The 18,000-nt window shown below is 36.4% G+C and overlaps 1 protein-coding gene across 3 annotated transcripts in view; it reads left to right on the top strand.

Moving 5' to 3' along the window:
• Positions 1-18,000, top strand: part of LOC149079002 (kinesin-like protein KIF13A) — a 144,217-nt gene that overhangs the window by 77,974 nt on the left and 48,243 nt on the right. For all 3 annotated transcript variants that reach the window (XM_089241253.1, XM_089241254.1, XM_089241252.1), the window contains exon 12: positions 17,061-17,195. In XM_089241253.1, the coding sequence (XP_089097379.1) occupies positions 17,061-17,195 (135 nt within the window). The remainder of the gene's footprint in view (positions 1-17,060; positions 17,196-18,000) is intronic.

Genomic DNA, 18,000 nt, shown 5'->3' with positions numbered 1-18,000 from the left:
CACTACGCGTTATTTGGATACTTTTTCTAATTGGAAGTATGCCTCTGGGACCAATGGTTCACCAGTAAAATACCATATGCCCTGTTACCTATATGTATTCTTATACAGGGTGTTCTGTTAATGGACCGACAAACTCAGAGGGTTGTTAGTAGGCATCAAGATGAAATGGGGGGGGGGGGAAATCGCGAAAAACGCATGCTGGCTCGGAGTTCAGAGAAGACAAGAGGTGAACGAAAGGTGGTGGTCTCAATCCATGTGACTTTTTCGTATGGGGGGTCACCTTAAATCACTCGTTTATGTGACTCCTGTGGACACACCGGAGGATCTCATAGTGCGGATTGTCGTCGCTGTGGCAGACATCAAAAAGCATACCTGGTATCTTTGACTGTGTCCGGGGATCATTTTTAGGTCTTTGTAGACTGTGCAATGACGTCAGTTGCCGCCACGTCCAACAACTCTTGTAATAATTAATCAAATAAATATTTTTGTAGTTATTGTTGTACTTTTTGTTGTTCCAGCCTGACGTCGAAATCTGCATGCGTTTTTCGCGATTTTCACCCTCTCAACATGGTTTGTGACACCATGTTCCTTTGTAACTTTTGTTCCTCTTGATGTATACAAACAACCTTATGAGTTTGTCAGTCCATTAACAGAACGCCCTGCATATTAAACCAAACACGGAATAAACCTTTTTCTTCTCTATTGGACTCTTGAGATTCTTGCACGTTGGAAGACAGATCGTAACATCCCCTTGAATGCAAAACATGCACACTATATTTAGAAATAATTTATTTCTTGATGGGTAACAATAAATTATTTCAATCCAAATATAGTGGAATTGTGGAGGGTTAAGGAAGAACTCTCAATTTTTGATCTATTTCCACATTTTGTTCATACAAGAGCCCTGCCCCATTTTTTGTGTTTAGTTGTCCCATTTTTATTAACCATAATGTCATCGTAGACCAGTGGTCGGTTCTCGACCGGTGCGCAGCAACTCGAAGAAAATAAATAAGTCAGAAAATTTGATAGATAAAATTTAAAAAAAAAAAGAGGCCTACAGGGTTCTGCCATAAAAATTTTATACAAAAAAGGGCTCCTCAAGTCAAACAGGGCTCCGCCATAGACATTATATATTGAAAAGGGCTCCGCAAGTAGAAAAAGGTTGAGAACCGCTGCCACAGACCTTTGGCTGTAATACTCTGTTGTTCCTTTTGTATCTCAGACATCTCCTAACTGTTGCTTGCAAGCTCTTTAGTGCTGTGCTCTGTAGCTTCAAAGAGTGTTTGATGTTAAGTATGTCAAAAAGAGTGCTCGTTCGACAAAATATCCCTTACAAGTTGTATTTAAAAATTGACATCAACACAATCTGAGGTATAAATGTCAGATACTAAAGTTTTTTAATGATAAAAACTACAATGGAACAATCCCTTTAAAAATTAATGTGGAATTTGTTAACACATGTATTACATAGTCAGGAAAGAAATATGCGATTGCCGAGTATTGCTTGAATGAAATTTTTATTTATTTTTTTTATTAATGCTAAAATAGTAAGTCCTGCATAAATTATCAGTTTTGCAGCGTTTTCTGAACAATAATAGCAAACAATATTGCAGATGCTTTTATATCAACTGGTACGATTAGAAAATTACTTTTAGATCTATCTACTATATCGACGTTCGTTATAACGACCCCCTTCAGAAAATGAGCGTTGTATTGGAAGGTCGTTACATCGAAAGTTTGAAAAAAAAAATTCTTGAGAGAATGCCGATTTGGATGAAATAGAAAAACATTATACGATGTATTTTGCTGTAATGTAAAAGCAGTTGTAATGCCAATGCATCAGGTTAGAAAATAATACTAAAATTATGATAATAGATTATGTGCACACACTTATAATCAAATTTTCCAATATCAGAGGTCTATGTCAAACACAATTTTGACGAACGAAAAAGACGAATTGTGTTCATTTCTTTGTAAAAAAAAAAGTCAGGGCAGAGCTGAATTCTTTGTGGATCATTATATTGGATGAAAAATAATATGGGATGAATAGGAAAAAATTTTGGACTTGTAACGGTCGCGATAAAGCATGTTCATTATAATGAGCGTCGACTGTATCACATTTGTTTGTTCTAAATGTCTGTATTTAATAAGAATTAAGCAGTATTGTGTGTAATCCCATAATATCTAGGGGAAAACAAGCCACTTTTCTACACGATAATTATGTATAACGATTAGTACGTTGATGAATTGGACACTCGCTGGATCAATACTCGGATACTCTGTGTAGCATAGAGAAAATTAAGTCTTTGATAAAGTCCTGTGATTTATTGCTGGGATTTCTGATTGTGCGTTCGCTCTAACACAATTCAGGTGCGGTCTTCTCGGGATAAAAGTCCACGCCCATCCTCCCGTGGTAATAATCCTATGAATATCCTAGTGAAGATATATTTATTGAGCAGCCCATAAAAATGGATCTTATAAATATTCATTTCCCATATAGTTTTCATGTAGACGTTTAGCAAGAGGTAACGCTGGTTTGCTGCTAGCAACTACGACAACAGAAAGAATAACTTTGAATCTTCATTTATTTTTTGTTATTTATCAAGATTCGATGTAAAGAAAGTTTTCTAGGCGACTTTCTCTTCTTTCTTTCAGAGGTTGATTTTTTTTTGCCGCTCACCAGTTTCTGTACTAAATCTGAAGGAAAGTTCAGATTTTTTGGGGGGAGTGGGTAGGAAGGGGAAACTATTATTTTTATATTAGTTTCATCCGTGACATATTGAAACTTTTCCCTGCAAATATAATAGGTTGTTATGTACACTGTATTGAAAAAAAAAATGCTCCTGAGAAAAATTGAGCTGAAGTGACGGAACTTGGCATGCACGCATCATTTGTGAAGTTGATAATTATGAGAATTTTGATACAAAAAAAATTTCCATTGTGAAGCTGTGAAGTGAATAGAATTTTAGCGCGTGGTCACATTCTGTACTTATTACAGGACCCCACGCTGTCGAAAAGTGCGCAGTCTTTTTTTTTTTGCCGTTCAGAAAAAAATTTATGCGTATGATATTTTGTTCTGTCGTTTCTCGCATAAATACTCTTTTAACGGTCGTTCCGCCCCTTTTTTAAGGCTAAGTAGATTGTATTAAACTCGTAATTCGAGATACCAACGTATATGCAATCGAACTAAGTCTAGCGTTTTCGCGATGTGGTTAATGTCTGAGTAATGTGTGAAGTAGATGATCTCTTCACAAAAACGCTATTCTTCGTACTTGCACCGTAACACATACAGTAAAAGTCCGTTATAACGACTGCTCACAATCGCGGGTAGCATTGTTATAATGACGGACCTATCGATTTAAGGTTATTATGAAAAGTCGCAGAAGAGAGAGCAAAACGTTTTTTGCTCTCTCAGGTAGAACTTGGTAATATTCTTTACGTGCAGTTTAGTTGTCTTTTATATCATTCCGTTCTGGTATCAGCAAATGAATCGTTCATTCTGGATTCCAATCATGAAATTGATTTGGCTCACATCAGTTGATTTTCTGAAACTTTTGCATGGAATTTCGTATTATCTAACGGTTTTGCCGACCGACCGAATAATTATATTTCTCAATTACAGTCATACCTCGGCTAACGAAGATAATTAGTTCCGGAATCGTGGGTGGAGATACGGGGGATATTCCCCCCCCCCCCAGCATCAAAGGTGGAGTCGTCTTATCTAATTTATATATGTGTTTATATATGAATTTGCATCATCATCGTGCCCCCCCCCCCAGACTTTTAAGTCTATCTCCGCCGATGTCTGGAATCACGTTTGTTAGCCGAAAAGTGATTTCCAATAGGTTTCTATGGGAAATCACTATCACTATCAAATCTCTATGCGCCTCCGTGGTGACTAAAATATCGGTATTTTTGCCTAAAATTTTCTTTGTGCAGTTAGTAAATTGAAGTTGCCCAGAGATAAAGATAATAGTGGGTCACAAAGCACAGCCCATTCCCGGTCAATTTAGAACGGTTTAAGCGCTCAACTCACATTGCTTGTAATTATGGAGCTTTTGGATCCCTCTGGCAGATTCTGATCACTCATTATGCAATGCAGTATCCAAAGACAGCCAGGTTCCCTTTTGGTAAGATGCCGGAGTCTCATACCTTAATACAATTGAACGACCGACGTTAGTTGAACCCAAAATTGCTACAGAATCACGGCTATAGTGGTGCTTAGCCGTGGTTCTTTTTACAATTTTCGGTTCGACTAACGCCGGTCGTTCAATTGTATTATCTGGAAGATAAGGACTCTTCGTAGTCCTACGAACTTCCGCCGCCTGATAGGTCTTGTCAGGTTTCTGGAGTAGAACTTGCATCAAATGCACGGCGAAACCAGAGGAGCACGAGAACCGAAAGGAGGCACCGTCCCGACGTATGTGCCATCAAGGGAATGCTGCAGTCAAGTGAGGGAGTGCGACTTGCGGCCATCAAGACTGAGAGGAGTTACTGACGCCACATGCCCGCTTTCGCGAGAGTGCAAGCAGTCGGGCGAGGATGTACAACTTGCGGCCTAGACGACGGTGGACCTATGACTACTGAAGACCGATGCCGACAATCGAACAGATGTGGAAGATGGACAATGTAAAACATGGATAACTGTGATTATCTGATCCACTGCGATTCGAAATTTTATATTCATTATTGACAATCATTAGATTTAGATTATTGACAATCATTCGATTAACTGACGATTGCTAGATTCTTGCCATCATCTTATAATCTTGTTTATAATTTTGATTGCCCGTTGTCATTTGTTAAGATTTTAATTATCGGTTATATGATTTCAGATTGACGATCGTTTTTATACATATATTATTTTTTGTTGCCTTCGTCTGAAGCGACAATGTTTTGTTTTTTATAATAAAATTTCCCGGATATAACCCATCCTTCGAGAAGGTTTTGATATCTCTCTCTGAAATGGGAAACGGGGTGTGTCCGGTCTTCAAAAGTCAAAGTTACTAAATTGCAGGCTGGGAGCAGTACAAAATGTTTGGAATTTATAGCAGCATATCTGTCAACATGGAAGAGGGTCACTATGCCTTAAAGTCAAAAGAACCATTATTTTGGATCTTTTTCTTCGGGTAAAACTTTTTCTAGCGCCTAAAGTTTGTTGCGATTTGTCCATCCCTGCGTTACAGGTGATGTCTACACACAAAAAATTTAAAGATCAGTTTTTAAAATCACCGAGGAACGCTATAAAAAATCAAAAACTGACTGAAGGCTAAAATGAACATCTTGAAAATCGGATAAATGAGAATCTACAGGAAGGTGAGAGGTATTGAAAACCTTTTTATTTTAAACTAATGTGTGCACACAAAACCAACGCGAGTTTTAGTCTGGCGTACAATTTCGTTTCCGATAAAGTTTTTTTTGCTGCGTTATGCATTAAAATACATTATTTAGGTAAGTATGTTTATTGTCATTGCATATCAATTTAAAATGAATATATTGCGATTAATATTTTTGAAACTGATTATTTTGGATCTTCGAATCAGAAATATGTTTAGCGCAAAGTTGGCGAGATTTCGACAGTTTGTCAGGTTCATACATTTCGGGAATGGAAAATGTAAAGCTTCAGCTCTTATATACAGTCAATCCCGCTTATAATGTTTTCCCGCTTAATGCGACTTATTTTGGTGGCCCCAAATCTAATTCTCATTAACATTTCCCATTTGAAGCGTTTTCTTGTTTACAATGTTTTTTGGGACAGTGTTTTGAAAAACGTTATAAGCAGGATCTACTGTATATGGCGAATTTATAGCCGCTGCTGATCCAATTATGATTCTTTTTGCCCGCACAAGGGTGTGGCTGACAGGACTTGACTCGGAAGAGCCTAGAACACAATTCTCAGTTTTTCTTTCAATTTTCTTTGTGAGTGAATATAAATTCACTATGCAGAAACTCGTGAAAAATCTGGCCTAAGGCCCACAGGAGGGGGAATAGGGGGCTCGTGCCCCCCCCCCAAGCCAACCAAAAATTCAAAAAAATTAATATTTCCGTTAAAAAATTAAAATGAAAAAAATCCTTTAAATGCTATATTTACCAATTTCTGTTAATTTAAATGCTTTTTAAATGGCTTACTAAAAATTTCTCGGAAAGAAAATTTTTGTGCTTCTCCAAAGGTCGATCCTGCTTACCCCCCCCCCCCTCCCGTTAGGGTGTACCAAAAATCCCAGCCTTGCAGGATATGGATAGAGAGAGGTTCCTCACATGGGTCTGGGTTGAGGAATTCTAATTGATTCCCATGATGGAAAATTTTCATGTATTTCTTTTTAATCCAGCTGAAATATAAATTTTCAACTCAAAAATGAATGCTAAAAAAAAAAAAAGAATGTATCATAAAATCATGTATTATAAACTACATATTTAACCACGAAAAAAAAGTCAAAAATAAGAAATTTGTAACACAAAAGTAGGATTACTAATTTTGATTAGGAATCTCATCAGTGGAAGTTAGGCACCGTATACTTCTTGCTCTTGCATAATAAAATGTCTTTATTTCCGCTTTATAAATAAAGCCTCGAATAACGCGAATCTAAATTTTTTCCACCCTTCGTGCATTACAAGGAATGTGTCGCCTAGTATGAAGATAGTGTGCCAAATTATGGATGCCATGCTCTTGTTCAATTCGTCACGGAGGGGGGGGGGGGTGCTTCAAAAAAACCAGACATTAGGATGATAGTCTAGTTAATCTTATGTCTATGGTTCAACATTAACTACATAACTGTCTGATACTCCATTAAAAAAAAAAAATTCTTTGAAGAAATCTCTAATTAGCAACTATAATTGAAGAAATTATGGGAAAAATCTTGAAGATATGCATAGTGCAGTCGGATTAGATTAGGAGGAATAAAAATTTTTATTTTATTGAAGGGCACAAAACCATCTTGTCGAATCGTTGAAAACTCTTATTGCCTGCCATGAATTTTACGTCGTTTTTCGAGTTTCGTTCATACTTGAAAGTTATTCTAATGGCGAAGTGTTATTGCGAATTCCCATTTCAGCGCGAATGTAGCAGATGTCTTTACGAGTCGACAGAATTAGCTAGGATTACATGAAACACTTAAAAACTGTGAGCATACGAGGATTGCATCGATTAGACATTTCAAAGATGGTACTCTTCTCAAGTAACGTTAAAACTAATAATTTCTTTATAGTTTGCGCTTCGTCCAAAATTTTCTAGTTTTATCGATCGTTGTGTTGTACTTTTCATCGCAATATTCACAGACGTCAGTCAATTTTTGCAGAGTTTAAATTGTATAGAACTCCAGTTTTTTTTCCTCCGAAGGAGGAAAAAAAAACACTTTTCCCTGCCATCATTAGTTTCATAAATCATTGGATTATTTACTCCATAAAATACCGTTCGTTTGGATGTAAATTGCTTTAAACTTTTTTTTTCCTTTCTTTAATTTTCTTCCCCAAACTTCTTTCAATTCTTATTTAATTGCGTTAGCAAATCAAATCAATTTCAAAAACGTTTAACCCGACAGCTAGTGGAATTCACGCATGCTGCGTGTTAAATTTATAACAATTTATTATATTTAATAAATGTGAAGTGTATATTCTCGTTCTCGCTCCAGAAATTCCGAGTATACAGTGAAACCCATCTTAACGGACACCCCTCGTATACGGTCATCCCTCTTTTACGGACGAATTTTTTTTGTCCCGCCTTTGTGCGCTAAAGAGAGGTTTTTATCTGCTATGATTGTAAGCATTTACTGTCAGTTCGAGTAATGTTTGTCTTGCGCTCATCTTGTTTATTTTATTTTAACGTTTGTTTCCCTTGTTAACTAGACTTATCTATGATATTTTCCCTCTTACGTCAGAGCAAGTAGAATTTCGAAGTTCACTTTTTCTAATCGAAAAAAATTTGAATAAAATAATTAAAGCAGCTCACACTAGGTCTTTTCAAGCGAAACAAGTTTTTCCGTAGATACTTCAATTGCAAAAATATATAAATCGAATGCAGTGTTCTGATAACTTGACCCCATTCTTCTGTCTAGGAACTTCTTTTGCTGACTTACAAATGTAATATACATAAAAAAAAAACCAATATACTGTAATCCGGGGCTACTCTGCACTAATCCTGACAAACAGTTTGATTTTGCCTGACAGGAGACGTCATCAGTCAATTCATGTATTCGAGTTACTGATGCATCCACTATTTTGGATATGGTTTGCTAAACAGATCTGTGCTGCTTGATTTCACCTGGAATTTTTGTCAAGAAAAAGTTTCATGTCGCTGCCAAAAAATTAACTAATTAAAAAGTAAATGTAGTTTATTTGTATGAAGAAACTCTAACGTTTATGTCATGCTTATAGAGACGTAATTAACATTATTTATCATGACCATCAAATTACTATCGATCTAATGTTCTGAGCAAACCTGGGTCTACTTTGCATCACCTTAAAGCCACCCCATTGTAGCTTTTTTTGTTTTTTTTAAAGTGTTTTAAGCTTAATTCAGCTCGCTCAGTTGATATTAATAACCTAATTAGCGTCGTGTTTGTTGATGAAATATTATATATATATACAGTCAAACCTCGTTAATGACTCACTCTTGGGAGCGCAAAAATATGACTTAGCAAGCGGAGTGACTCGTTAAGCGGAGTAAGACATAGCTGTGCCAATGCCTGCCTGAGGATAATTGGGACTTCCAAAAAGTGACCCGGTAAGCGGAGTGACGTGTTAACCGGGTGACGCACTAACGTGGATTGACTGTATATATATATATATTTATATATATGTATCATTTTGAATTTTGACCATTTTTCCATTCAAACTAGAAAATCTAATTTCCTGTCAGTTTTCCGTAGTACTATGTGCTAACACAGTATGCAAAATAACCTGCTCTGAGGGGATTACTTAGCACCAATTTTAAAAAGGTAAAAAAATTGCGATGACTTTTTATGGCAATAGATCTGTTCTCACATTGTCTTGAAATATATGGAAATCATTAAAAAAACTATTTTACATTTTTGCTTTGCCTAGCATGAGTTTTTCCTAATAAACTCTCAAAAAACGGTGTGCAAAATAGCTCCGTGTTACGGTACTACAATCAATGAAAATTGTTCCCCTCCCCCCCGAAAAAATACGAAACCTCATTATTTTTGTTTCCGCTATTGTCAAAAATGAAAGAAAATGCTTGGAACTCATTTACTGAAATATGTGCATCAACCATCCAAGGGCGCATGCGGTTCCAGCATGATGAAACACGCTTTTTTTGCCTAGAAATGCAGAATTATTTAAACCTCTATTTTTTTCTGCTCCGATCATAGACAAAAAATTAACTTTCAATTTGGTAGACGAAAAAGTTTTACCCAGATATCTTCGTCTGTAGCTTCAATGGATTGGAAATGACGGCGGGCCCATTGCATGGCTGCTCTTCCCCACGATCTCTCCTCTCTCGATTTCTTTCTTATTGGACTATCTCCTGGAAATTGCATACCAAGTCCCATTGAAACCCTTCAGGACCTCGTCGTGAAAATTAGTGTCGGGAATGCTATCAGGATGCAGCATGCGGAATTCTTATTCGATCGAATATTTCACGACAAAATAATGCTAGTTTAATAATGCTATACCCCTCAAACTTTGTACCTAAAGTTTCGGAACTCAGCCCCCCCCCCATCCTTTGCACGGGGGGGGGGATTTTCAATTTAAACTATAATGTCTGCGTTCCGACAAAAATTTTGTTATGTAATGCAGAAAAGTTTGTTAGAAGGATATTCTTTGATAGCTAAAGAAAGTGATACAGTCGACGCTTGGTTATAACGACCTCCTTCGTTCCACGAGAAACGTACGTTATATTGGGAGGTCGTTATATGGAAAATTTTTTTCATAAATCATAAAACTTGTTTTTGTTTTTTCCAACTGTTGGAATTTCCCTTCCTGTGATCGACTATGCGAAGACAACCTCATCTTTCTGCTTTTATAATTGCATCGCGGTTTTTAATTATTGGTGAACAAAGAACTATTTGGAATATTCGATGATTCGTCTATTTTGGCTTTCGACAATGTCTTGTCCGCCAAAACTTTCAATTTGAGTTCTAAAGATACAATGTTTCATTTATTTAAGACAGGCATGTCGAATGAATAATTTTCAGAATAAAAACATGAGTTCCCTTGCCCTTATATTCTCCCATTGAGAAATTATGTAAAATTGCGAAAAAATCAACCACGTGGAAAGTGGAGTGAGCCACGCCCACTTTCCCGTAGAAAAGTGGCAATGCTTTATCTCTTTTCTTCTTCAAGCATCTAAAGTCAAAATCAAACACACACACACTTGACGGGTTTTATCTATTTCTTTCCAAAAAAAAAAGGGTGGTGGACCCCCGAATTCGGTCGTTGTAATGGATCATATTTGCATGGCTTGAATAGGAAAAAGTTTGAGACCTGTCGTAACAGTCGTTACGATGGAATAGTCGTTATAACGAGCGTCGTGAAACTTCCAGAGTAGAGACTAAAAGCGGATACAGGCTCCTCGAACGGGGGAGGGGAACGGTGGCGGCGAGTCACTAACGGGGAGGGCGTTGCCTATGGAGACCATTTCTATACTTTCCGTTCTAACAGCTTCTTTAAAGTTTTGGATATTTTCAGCAGTTTTCATTTCTTCTACTCATGTATTAAAAAGTTATGAGTTATGGATACAATAGCGCGATTATTTTTACAGCTGACTGGCTCGAGGACAGTGGATAACGAAATCTGCTTGTAATGCGCAAATTGGAATAAAAAGGTTGCAAACGATAGAAATTTGATTGTAATAAAAAGTGCAGAGTCAAACTCGGTTGTTACGATGCGTCGACTATAACCTTAATCAGGCAGGCTGGCCTAATCCCCGTATAGAGTAATGTTAATGAACCGTGCTTATAACTCCGATGAAAATGCAAAATACCTAGGATATAGCGATACATTTTTCATCACCTTTGTTTCACAACGGTTTTACGGCGCATTCCTAGAATCAGAGGTCATCATATGGAGGCAATGTTTGTTTGTTACTCTATGATGCGTCATGTTAAAAAACGGATTATTAAATTTTTAACGCTCCGACGTCTCATCATTGACATGGCCCGTTTTCGGGTCATTACTGTATTTTCTAGCCTGCCCTTTTTGCCCTTCCCAACTTTTTTTTGGATATATGTCCTGTTTTGCCCGTATGAAATTGGGAATAAAGGTAATTTACACAATTTATATAAATTGCGCTGTAATAAATCTATTCTATTATTAAAAAAATCACAAACTCGAAAAGGGCCTGTTTCTATGCAACGGAAATCGTTAACGATTTTGGGTGAAGTTTTCATTTAACTCTTGAATATATCGGGAACCGTTTGACCCACTGGGGCCAACTTATGTGTATGTACCGAGAGGCATGGCCCCACATCCTGCAGCAGGGCCCCCAAACCAGCTTTTCCTCGGGACCCTCTGTGGTCAATTTATAGTGTGAAAAATCAGAAAGTGGTAAGAATTATTCCGGCCCCTGTCAGCCCTGTCCTTGAGGGGGCCATGCCTAGAGGTATGTGTTATTTTCATATATCACCAGTGCTCGCAATACACAGGGTCGGGGTACCCAGGGCGTGGCATTGCACATATACCTTAATGGGGAAGTTAAAAGGTTTCATTTCCATGGCCCTTTGACGGATCTCATTGTTTTCTTGCTGCTTTAACATTGAAAAATTTGCAATAGCCGGAGCCCAAGATATATCCAGTCTGCCCCCCCCCCCCCCCAATAAAAATCTGCGAATTGAGTTCCGGCTCCTTGATTGGGTGGCCCTGGATTTCATTCGTTGTTAAAATGATTACAAATAAAAATTTTTCGTTGGCCCTCACAGGAGGAATGTCCGACAAGTCTCCAGGTCGGGGGGCCCCCACGGAAAAGTTGACAGGTTTCATTTCGGGGGGGGGGGGGGGCCTTGGATGAATTGTTTCTAAAATTCTGTGAATTGGGTACCGGATTCTTGATTAGAGGCCCCACCCCAAATGCCACCGTGGAAATCACTAAACCGCCAATACGCATCTGGATTCATGATTCACGCATCAAAATTCGATTTTACTTCTCTAAATTTCAGATAATTTTTTTAATGTAGGTATTTCTGTGTTTTAATTTAAAAAAAAAACTTTTTTACAAAAATTGCCCTTGAAATTTAAAACAGAAGTGTAATTACTCTTCAAAATTTTTTTTTTGGGATAACACTGCCTCCTAGAAAAATTGCCGCCTATTTTCAAAAATATTTTTTTTCCGATTTAGGGAGTTAATAAATTCTTTCTTCCCCCCCCCCCCCCTCTCTCTACAACATAAAAAATAATGATAAAAAAAAACCAAAAGAAAGAGAGGAACTATTATTTATGCTGCACGCATAACTCTATACTACCTCGAAGGGAAATGAAAAACATCGTCTCTCTCCTTCTGTTATTAGACTTTAAGCGGGTTAGATGAGGGGGGAGATGGAAAACATATTTTACTGTAAAAACAACTTCAACGCAGTAGCTGGGCTCAGCATTGCCGAAATAAAAGGAGGCGAGATATTTTGATATTCCCGGAATGAAAGGCATCAAGTTAGGCAAGATTGCCTCTGTAAAGATTAACAATATTTGCTGATTTCGTCCACGTGTGGCAATATTTGTGGTAAGAATTTTCAATGTCTCGTATTTTGGACCCCATTCCCTCTTGTTTTTCTGTATCAAGTATAGTCACTCCAATCATAGTGAAATAACTTCATGCAGATATGTGATAGCTTATGATAACATTTTTTACCAAAAAACCTTGACCTCGGTTGTGGTGACATCTCAGACTGGGATTACGCTATGAAAGTCTTGTAAAAGATCTTTGATAAAACTTACAAGCTATGAGCGTATTGATGTAACTAAGTAAATATGTTATTTCTGCTATTCGTTAATACAGGGTATCTATAATTTTTATTTGGCGTGTTCTGGGTTGGCTAAATCTTTAACCATCAAAAAAGCTATGGAACTCTGAGAACGTCTTAATGAAGGAACGATATATGAATTGCGAGCAAAAAAAAAAAAAAAAAAATTCACTGTGGATATTTACCGCTAGAAAGTGTTTTTCTATTTAAATTATTGCGTATATGCTAATTTTTTTGCAAAAATAAGACCAAACTGCTCACAGACGTGTCAGGTTGTCTAACATTTCCCAGAGAATAACCCCATTACTATTATTATTTCTTCACTGTAAAGCAGTGATTCCCAACATGCGTTAACGCCCCCTTGGGGGCGATGGAATGTTCCCCGGGGGCGGTAGAAGCTACGGGTATAACATAGGATCCTATGGGTTAGATTGCGTTGGGGCGATGGGAGAAAAAAATTCTAAAAAAGGGGGCGGTGGGACAAAAAGGTTGGGAAACTATGCTGTAAAGTATTTCGTTGAGTTTACAAGAACGTGCTTTTTTGCTGGCGAAACTCTTTTAATAACATGGTGATTTTGTAGTAGGAGAGAGTAAGAGAAGCTATGCTGAGATTGTAAAACGCGGCTTCGAAAATTCTTCCCATTCATATTTTTCTAATGGGTAGTTAACGCCGTAGACAACTTAGAATACACAAATTTCAATCATTGTATTGAGGATTTTAAAATTGAGTAAAAAAATGAAAATCCGTTGAGCCTCGCAGATAGTTTAGGTATACCGTAGGTAGATACGTGATATATTTGCGTTCATATTTTTAACTGCATATGAAATGCGAGTTTTCTTGCCTCTAAATATTTTTTTCTCTAACGCCAAAGAAACGATTTTTCCGCCAGCCGTGCTGAGCAGCGCCCCGCACAGGTTGCTATGACGTGCGGCGCTGGGAAAACAACAACCCTGCTCCGCTTTGGCATTGTAATTGGTTAAGCAGAAATATACCGAGATCTCTCTATTATTGCACGTGAAGTTAGTCATGGAACCTTCTCGCATGTTGAATCTCATTTGTACAGTAAAGAAGCAGAATGCACTTTTGTGGTGTTGTTGCTGATGCTCGTCATGTTTTGGTTCAGTGACCTTCTGACGGATTTTCAGAATGAAAACAGTCATTTAAAATTTTTCGTAGCAAACGAAATAGTTAATGAAATGGATCTACTTTGCATTTTCACCAAGTTATATTCCAAGGCGCGAATATTCAGTTTTATTGTTCATCCTGTGAAGTGAAAAATATCGATTTCAATCACTTGTATACTCATGACGTGTAGAGGATCATGAATGAAAAAAAAAAAAAAAAATTGTGAATTGATAATTTTTCTCTTTGGAGATGTCAAAAGCTGATAGAAATAATATCAACGGCGTGGGAATGTTGAAGTTCAACGTTTCTGTTGAAATAGAAACGTAGTTTTTCTTCGAGCGAAACAAAATAATTGATTGCATTTTACGTAGCTATTTTTGGTTGTGAAGAGAATGCTTCTGTTCATTCTAGTGTTTGAGTGAGAAATAATATTTGAAAACTTAAAAGTTGCCGACAATTTCTCCGGTTATAATTTCAAACTCTCAATTCAATATTTCGTTTTCTACTTCCTTTTTTTACGTATTGAGCTTCCATTATTATTGTTATATATAGTTTATTCCATTTAATTTGTTAGGCATATATATCCGCAAAGATTGAAATTTTAATTTTTCGTGGTTATTTTTATTCGTGTGTGAACAAAGCACAAAAATACTCGTTACCTTTAGCTGCGAGATCAGTTTATACAATCAGTGTGTTATATATAGTGTATTATGAAATTATTTTAAGGGAAAAAATTTAAACGCCAGCCCAAAAACCTTTCCTTTGATTAACCGAAGGAAAACAGCCTTCGAGAGCCGTATCATCATCGTTACAAGTGAAAAAAAAGGGGATAACTTTCCAGACATAAAAGCATCTTGGTGAGTTTTGCAGTTTTTTTTTTGTTTAGGAGAATCCCCTCATATTAGCTTACGTGTTATATTTTTTAAATCAATAAATTGTTTTAATCGTTGGCTTTCTTATAATGTACGTTAGAAAGATCAACAGGTTCCCGGCAGTTCTCTTCTGCTCGCTTCGTTTTACATAACGGAAATATCGATTAAGATTTGTCAAAGAAAGATGGTTCCGGTAGCTCTCAATTTTTAACGTTCATTCGTATTGAAGAAATATAGTATGTGATTCTGATATTTTTAAATTATCGGAACTATCATTCTTATAACGTATGAAAACAAAATTATGCTTATTTATCTTTTTTCCCTTTTCTGATTGAATTAAATTACACGGTGTAATATGTTAATTATTTTTTGAATTCGGTTATTGCTTTTAGATTTTGTAATATTTTCACATTTTGAGTATTCTCTACATTTTGCTCTCCTGAAGGCCAATAGTCTTAATTGTTTGCTACTCAATAAGATGACGTTTTATGACTATTAAAATTTCACAAATTTAGATTCATCGTTTATTATAGACCCTACCTGAGTTTTTGTTTTTATTTTTCGTGTTTCAAATTATTTCCGTATTTTGAAACGGACACTAATTCACTTTCTCCTTCCAAACCGTCCATAGCCCCCTGTCCATCGCACAACGGCAAACAGGAAGGTTCGTAGTTTTCGAAAGGTTATCCCCAACGTTTTTCTAAGCAATGCCTGGTATTATTTATTAATGTTATCGTCTTAGAACGAAATAGAAATTGGAGCGAATATACTGGATAGCGATTGGTCATGACACAGCCAGGAGGTCCGTGTTCGAACAAGAGATCTTCCGATAAGAGATAATTGAAAAACACTCGTATAACAGTCGAACCCTTTACAACCAAGTTTCAATGGAAGAATTTTTTCCGTTTCCTCGAACCTGCAACGTTAAAATAAAGATAATTAAAAAAAAAGAACTTTTGGAGAATACTTATTCGTTATGTCCAATATTCGAGTGTTTGATAATTATTGTCAAACACTCAAATATTGGACATAACGAATTTTTTGTAAGAATTCACCAATTCGCTTCTTACAATCGTGTAACTTATGGTCTGAAATTAAGATTAGAATTCATTCAGAAAAGGTAATTATGGGCTGAAGCTCCGAGAAACGTTGCGAGTTTGCGGCCCTTCTCGGAATCGCGTGGCATCGTAGGGTGGGATCGGCGTAAAAACAGTTTTCCCATCCCGTTTTTTGGTGGCTAGATATCCCGTATTGATCTTGAAGTATGATGTGGATGACTAAATTTTAGCGTAATGCAAAGACAGTTGCTGTTTACTCTGTATATGTATCCCTAATATCAGATTTTAGTGTGATAAATAACTAAGTAAAGAAGTTATTTTCGTATTTGGATATTTCTTATAAGCTGTCTGTTATTGGCAGACTTCGCATCATCAGACGAAGTTTTTCAGAATTTCGAAGTTGAATCGTTCTTAGGTTTTATTGCAGAAAATTCCGTGTGAATTTTCGGATGGTATTTGGATATTTTTAAATCACGGCCGTGGTTGAACCGAGAGCTTCCCATTAGTGATCTAAACGTGTACTAATTTCCGATAACCCGCGCTAGTAATTTGCGTTATTTCCAGTGTCGGTGGAGCCGAAAGTGATGCGAGTGAGCACGGTATATTAAGAAATAATTCAGAAATCAAAATCTCTCCGGCACAAAGCTCAAGCACCCGGTAGTCGGTCCGGAACTGGGGGGGGGGGGGGGGGTTAGAAGACAACTGAGGGCGGCCATCTAAAGGATGAGGGAAACACTGAACATGAAAATTGGGTGAAAAATGAATGTTGCAAAAATATTTTTTATGGAACTATGGAGTTTCACCATAGGGAGGGGCTGAAAAATCTAATTTATCCGCAGCCCCCCCCCCCCCAACGAAATAGAAATCCTCGTTGCGGATCTTGAAAAAAATTGTATTAGATATTCATCTCCAAAAAAATGGTTGACAGTATTCCATATAGTGCCTGTTATTTATATATATTTTGCAGTGCAGTTCATTTTAGACATTTTTCATGTTCGGTTGAAAGTTGATTATTTGATTTTTTAATCAAATTTGGTTGGTTAAATAGTGAAATTAAACTTTTTACCTTATTTCAATTTTTTGTTTCTATTTACAGGAACGCCAACAAGCTTTGGAAAAAATGGGTATATCAGTTCAAGCTTCCGGTATCAAAGTGGAAAAAGACAAATATTATCTAGTCAATTTGAATGCAGATCCATCATTGAATGAGCTTCTTGTATACTATTTAAAAGTGAGTGTTTTTACAAAACATGAAAACATTAGTGAAAAAAAGTAGCTAATTTTTTTTAATGTTCTTTATACAGGGTGCATAAGTAACAGAGCGTATCAAATTTTACTGCCGAACCATCGATCCTAGAGGCATACTTCCAATTTTGAAAATTTGAAAAAGTATCCAAATAATGTTTAGTACAAAGTTTTTCCCATTCATGTTGTCATGTTGCAAGGGGTTATGTAGTTATTAAAATAAAAAAATTAAATTTTTAATACTGTCCTAGTATGCCAAAAAATTTTCTAATTCCAAAAACAGAGGAAAGTTGGGGGAAAACAGCATTAAATGTGGGTTAAACAGTTTTCACTTACGGTTTGTTACCTATGCACCCTGTTTAGTACCTATAAGTATAGTGTCTAGCAGTTTCTTTTTTCGACAGTAAATATTAAGGAAATATTATACTGGGTATATAATTCATAGATATTTTGGTTTTTGGGCTGTGTTTATTTATACATAAAAAGCGTTTTGCAATATTATAAAAGGAATAGAGTCTCTATATATAACAGAATTTCTTTTTGAACACTTTCATTCTGATTAATTCACTGTAAATTAAAAATTATTTCCGAACAAATTTTGTTTATAGCAGATTTTTTTCCAAATAAAGTTCTTTATTAGATTGACTGTATTAATAGCAAAGTTCTTTTTTCCCCTTTTTTCAGAAAAATTTGAATGCTTCTGTGTTTTCTCTATTACTGGTTTTATAAAAATTTGTAACATGATCACCGATTGTTGTTTTTTAAATTCTAAATTTTTATTTATTTTTAAA

The sequence above is a fragment of the Pholcus phalangioides genome, unplaced genomic scaffold (genome assembly GCF_987345545.1).
Source record: "Pholcus phalangioides strain wild (caught in Gottingen) unplaced genomic scaffold, Ppha-v1.0 ptg000013l_1, whole genome shotgun sequence".
Classification (NCBI taxonomy): Eukaryota; Metazoa; Arthropoda; class Arachnida; order Araneae; family Pholcidae; genus Pholcus; species Pholcus phalangioides.
Note: the sequence above shows the minus strand (reverse complement) of the source record. Positions and strands in the feature narration are given on the sequence as shown.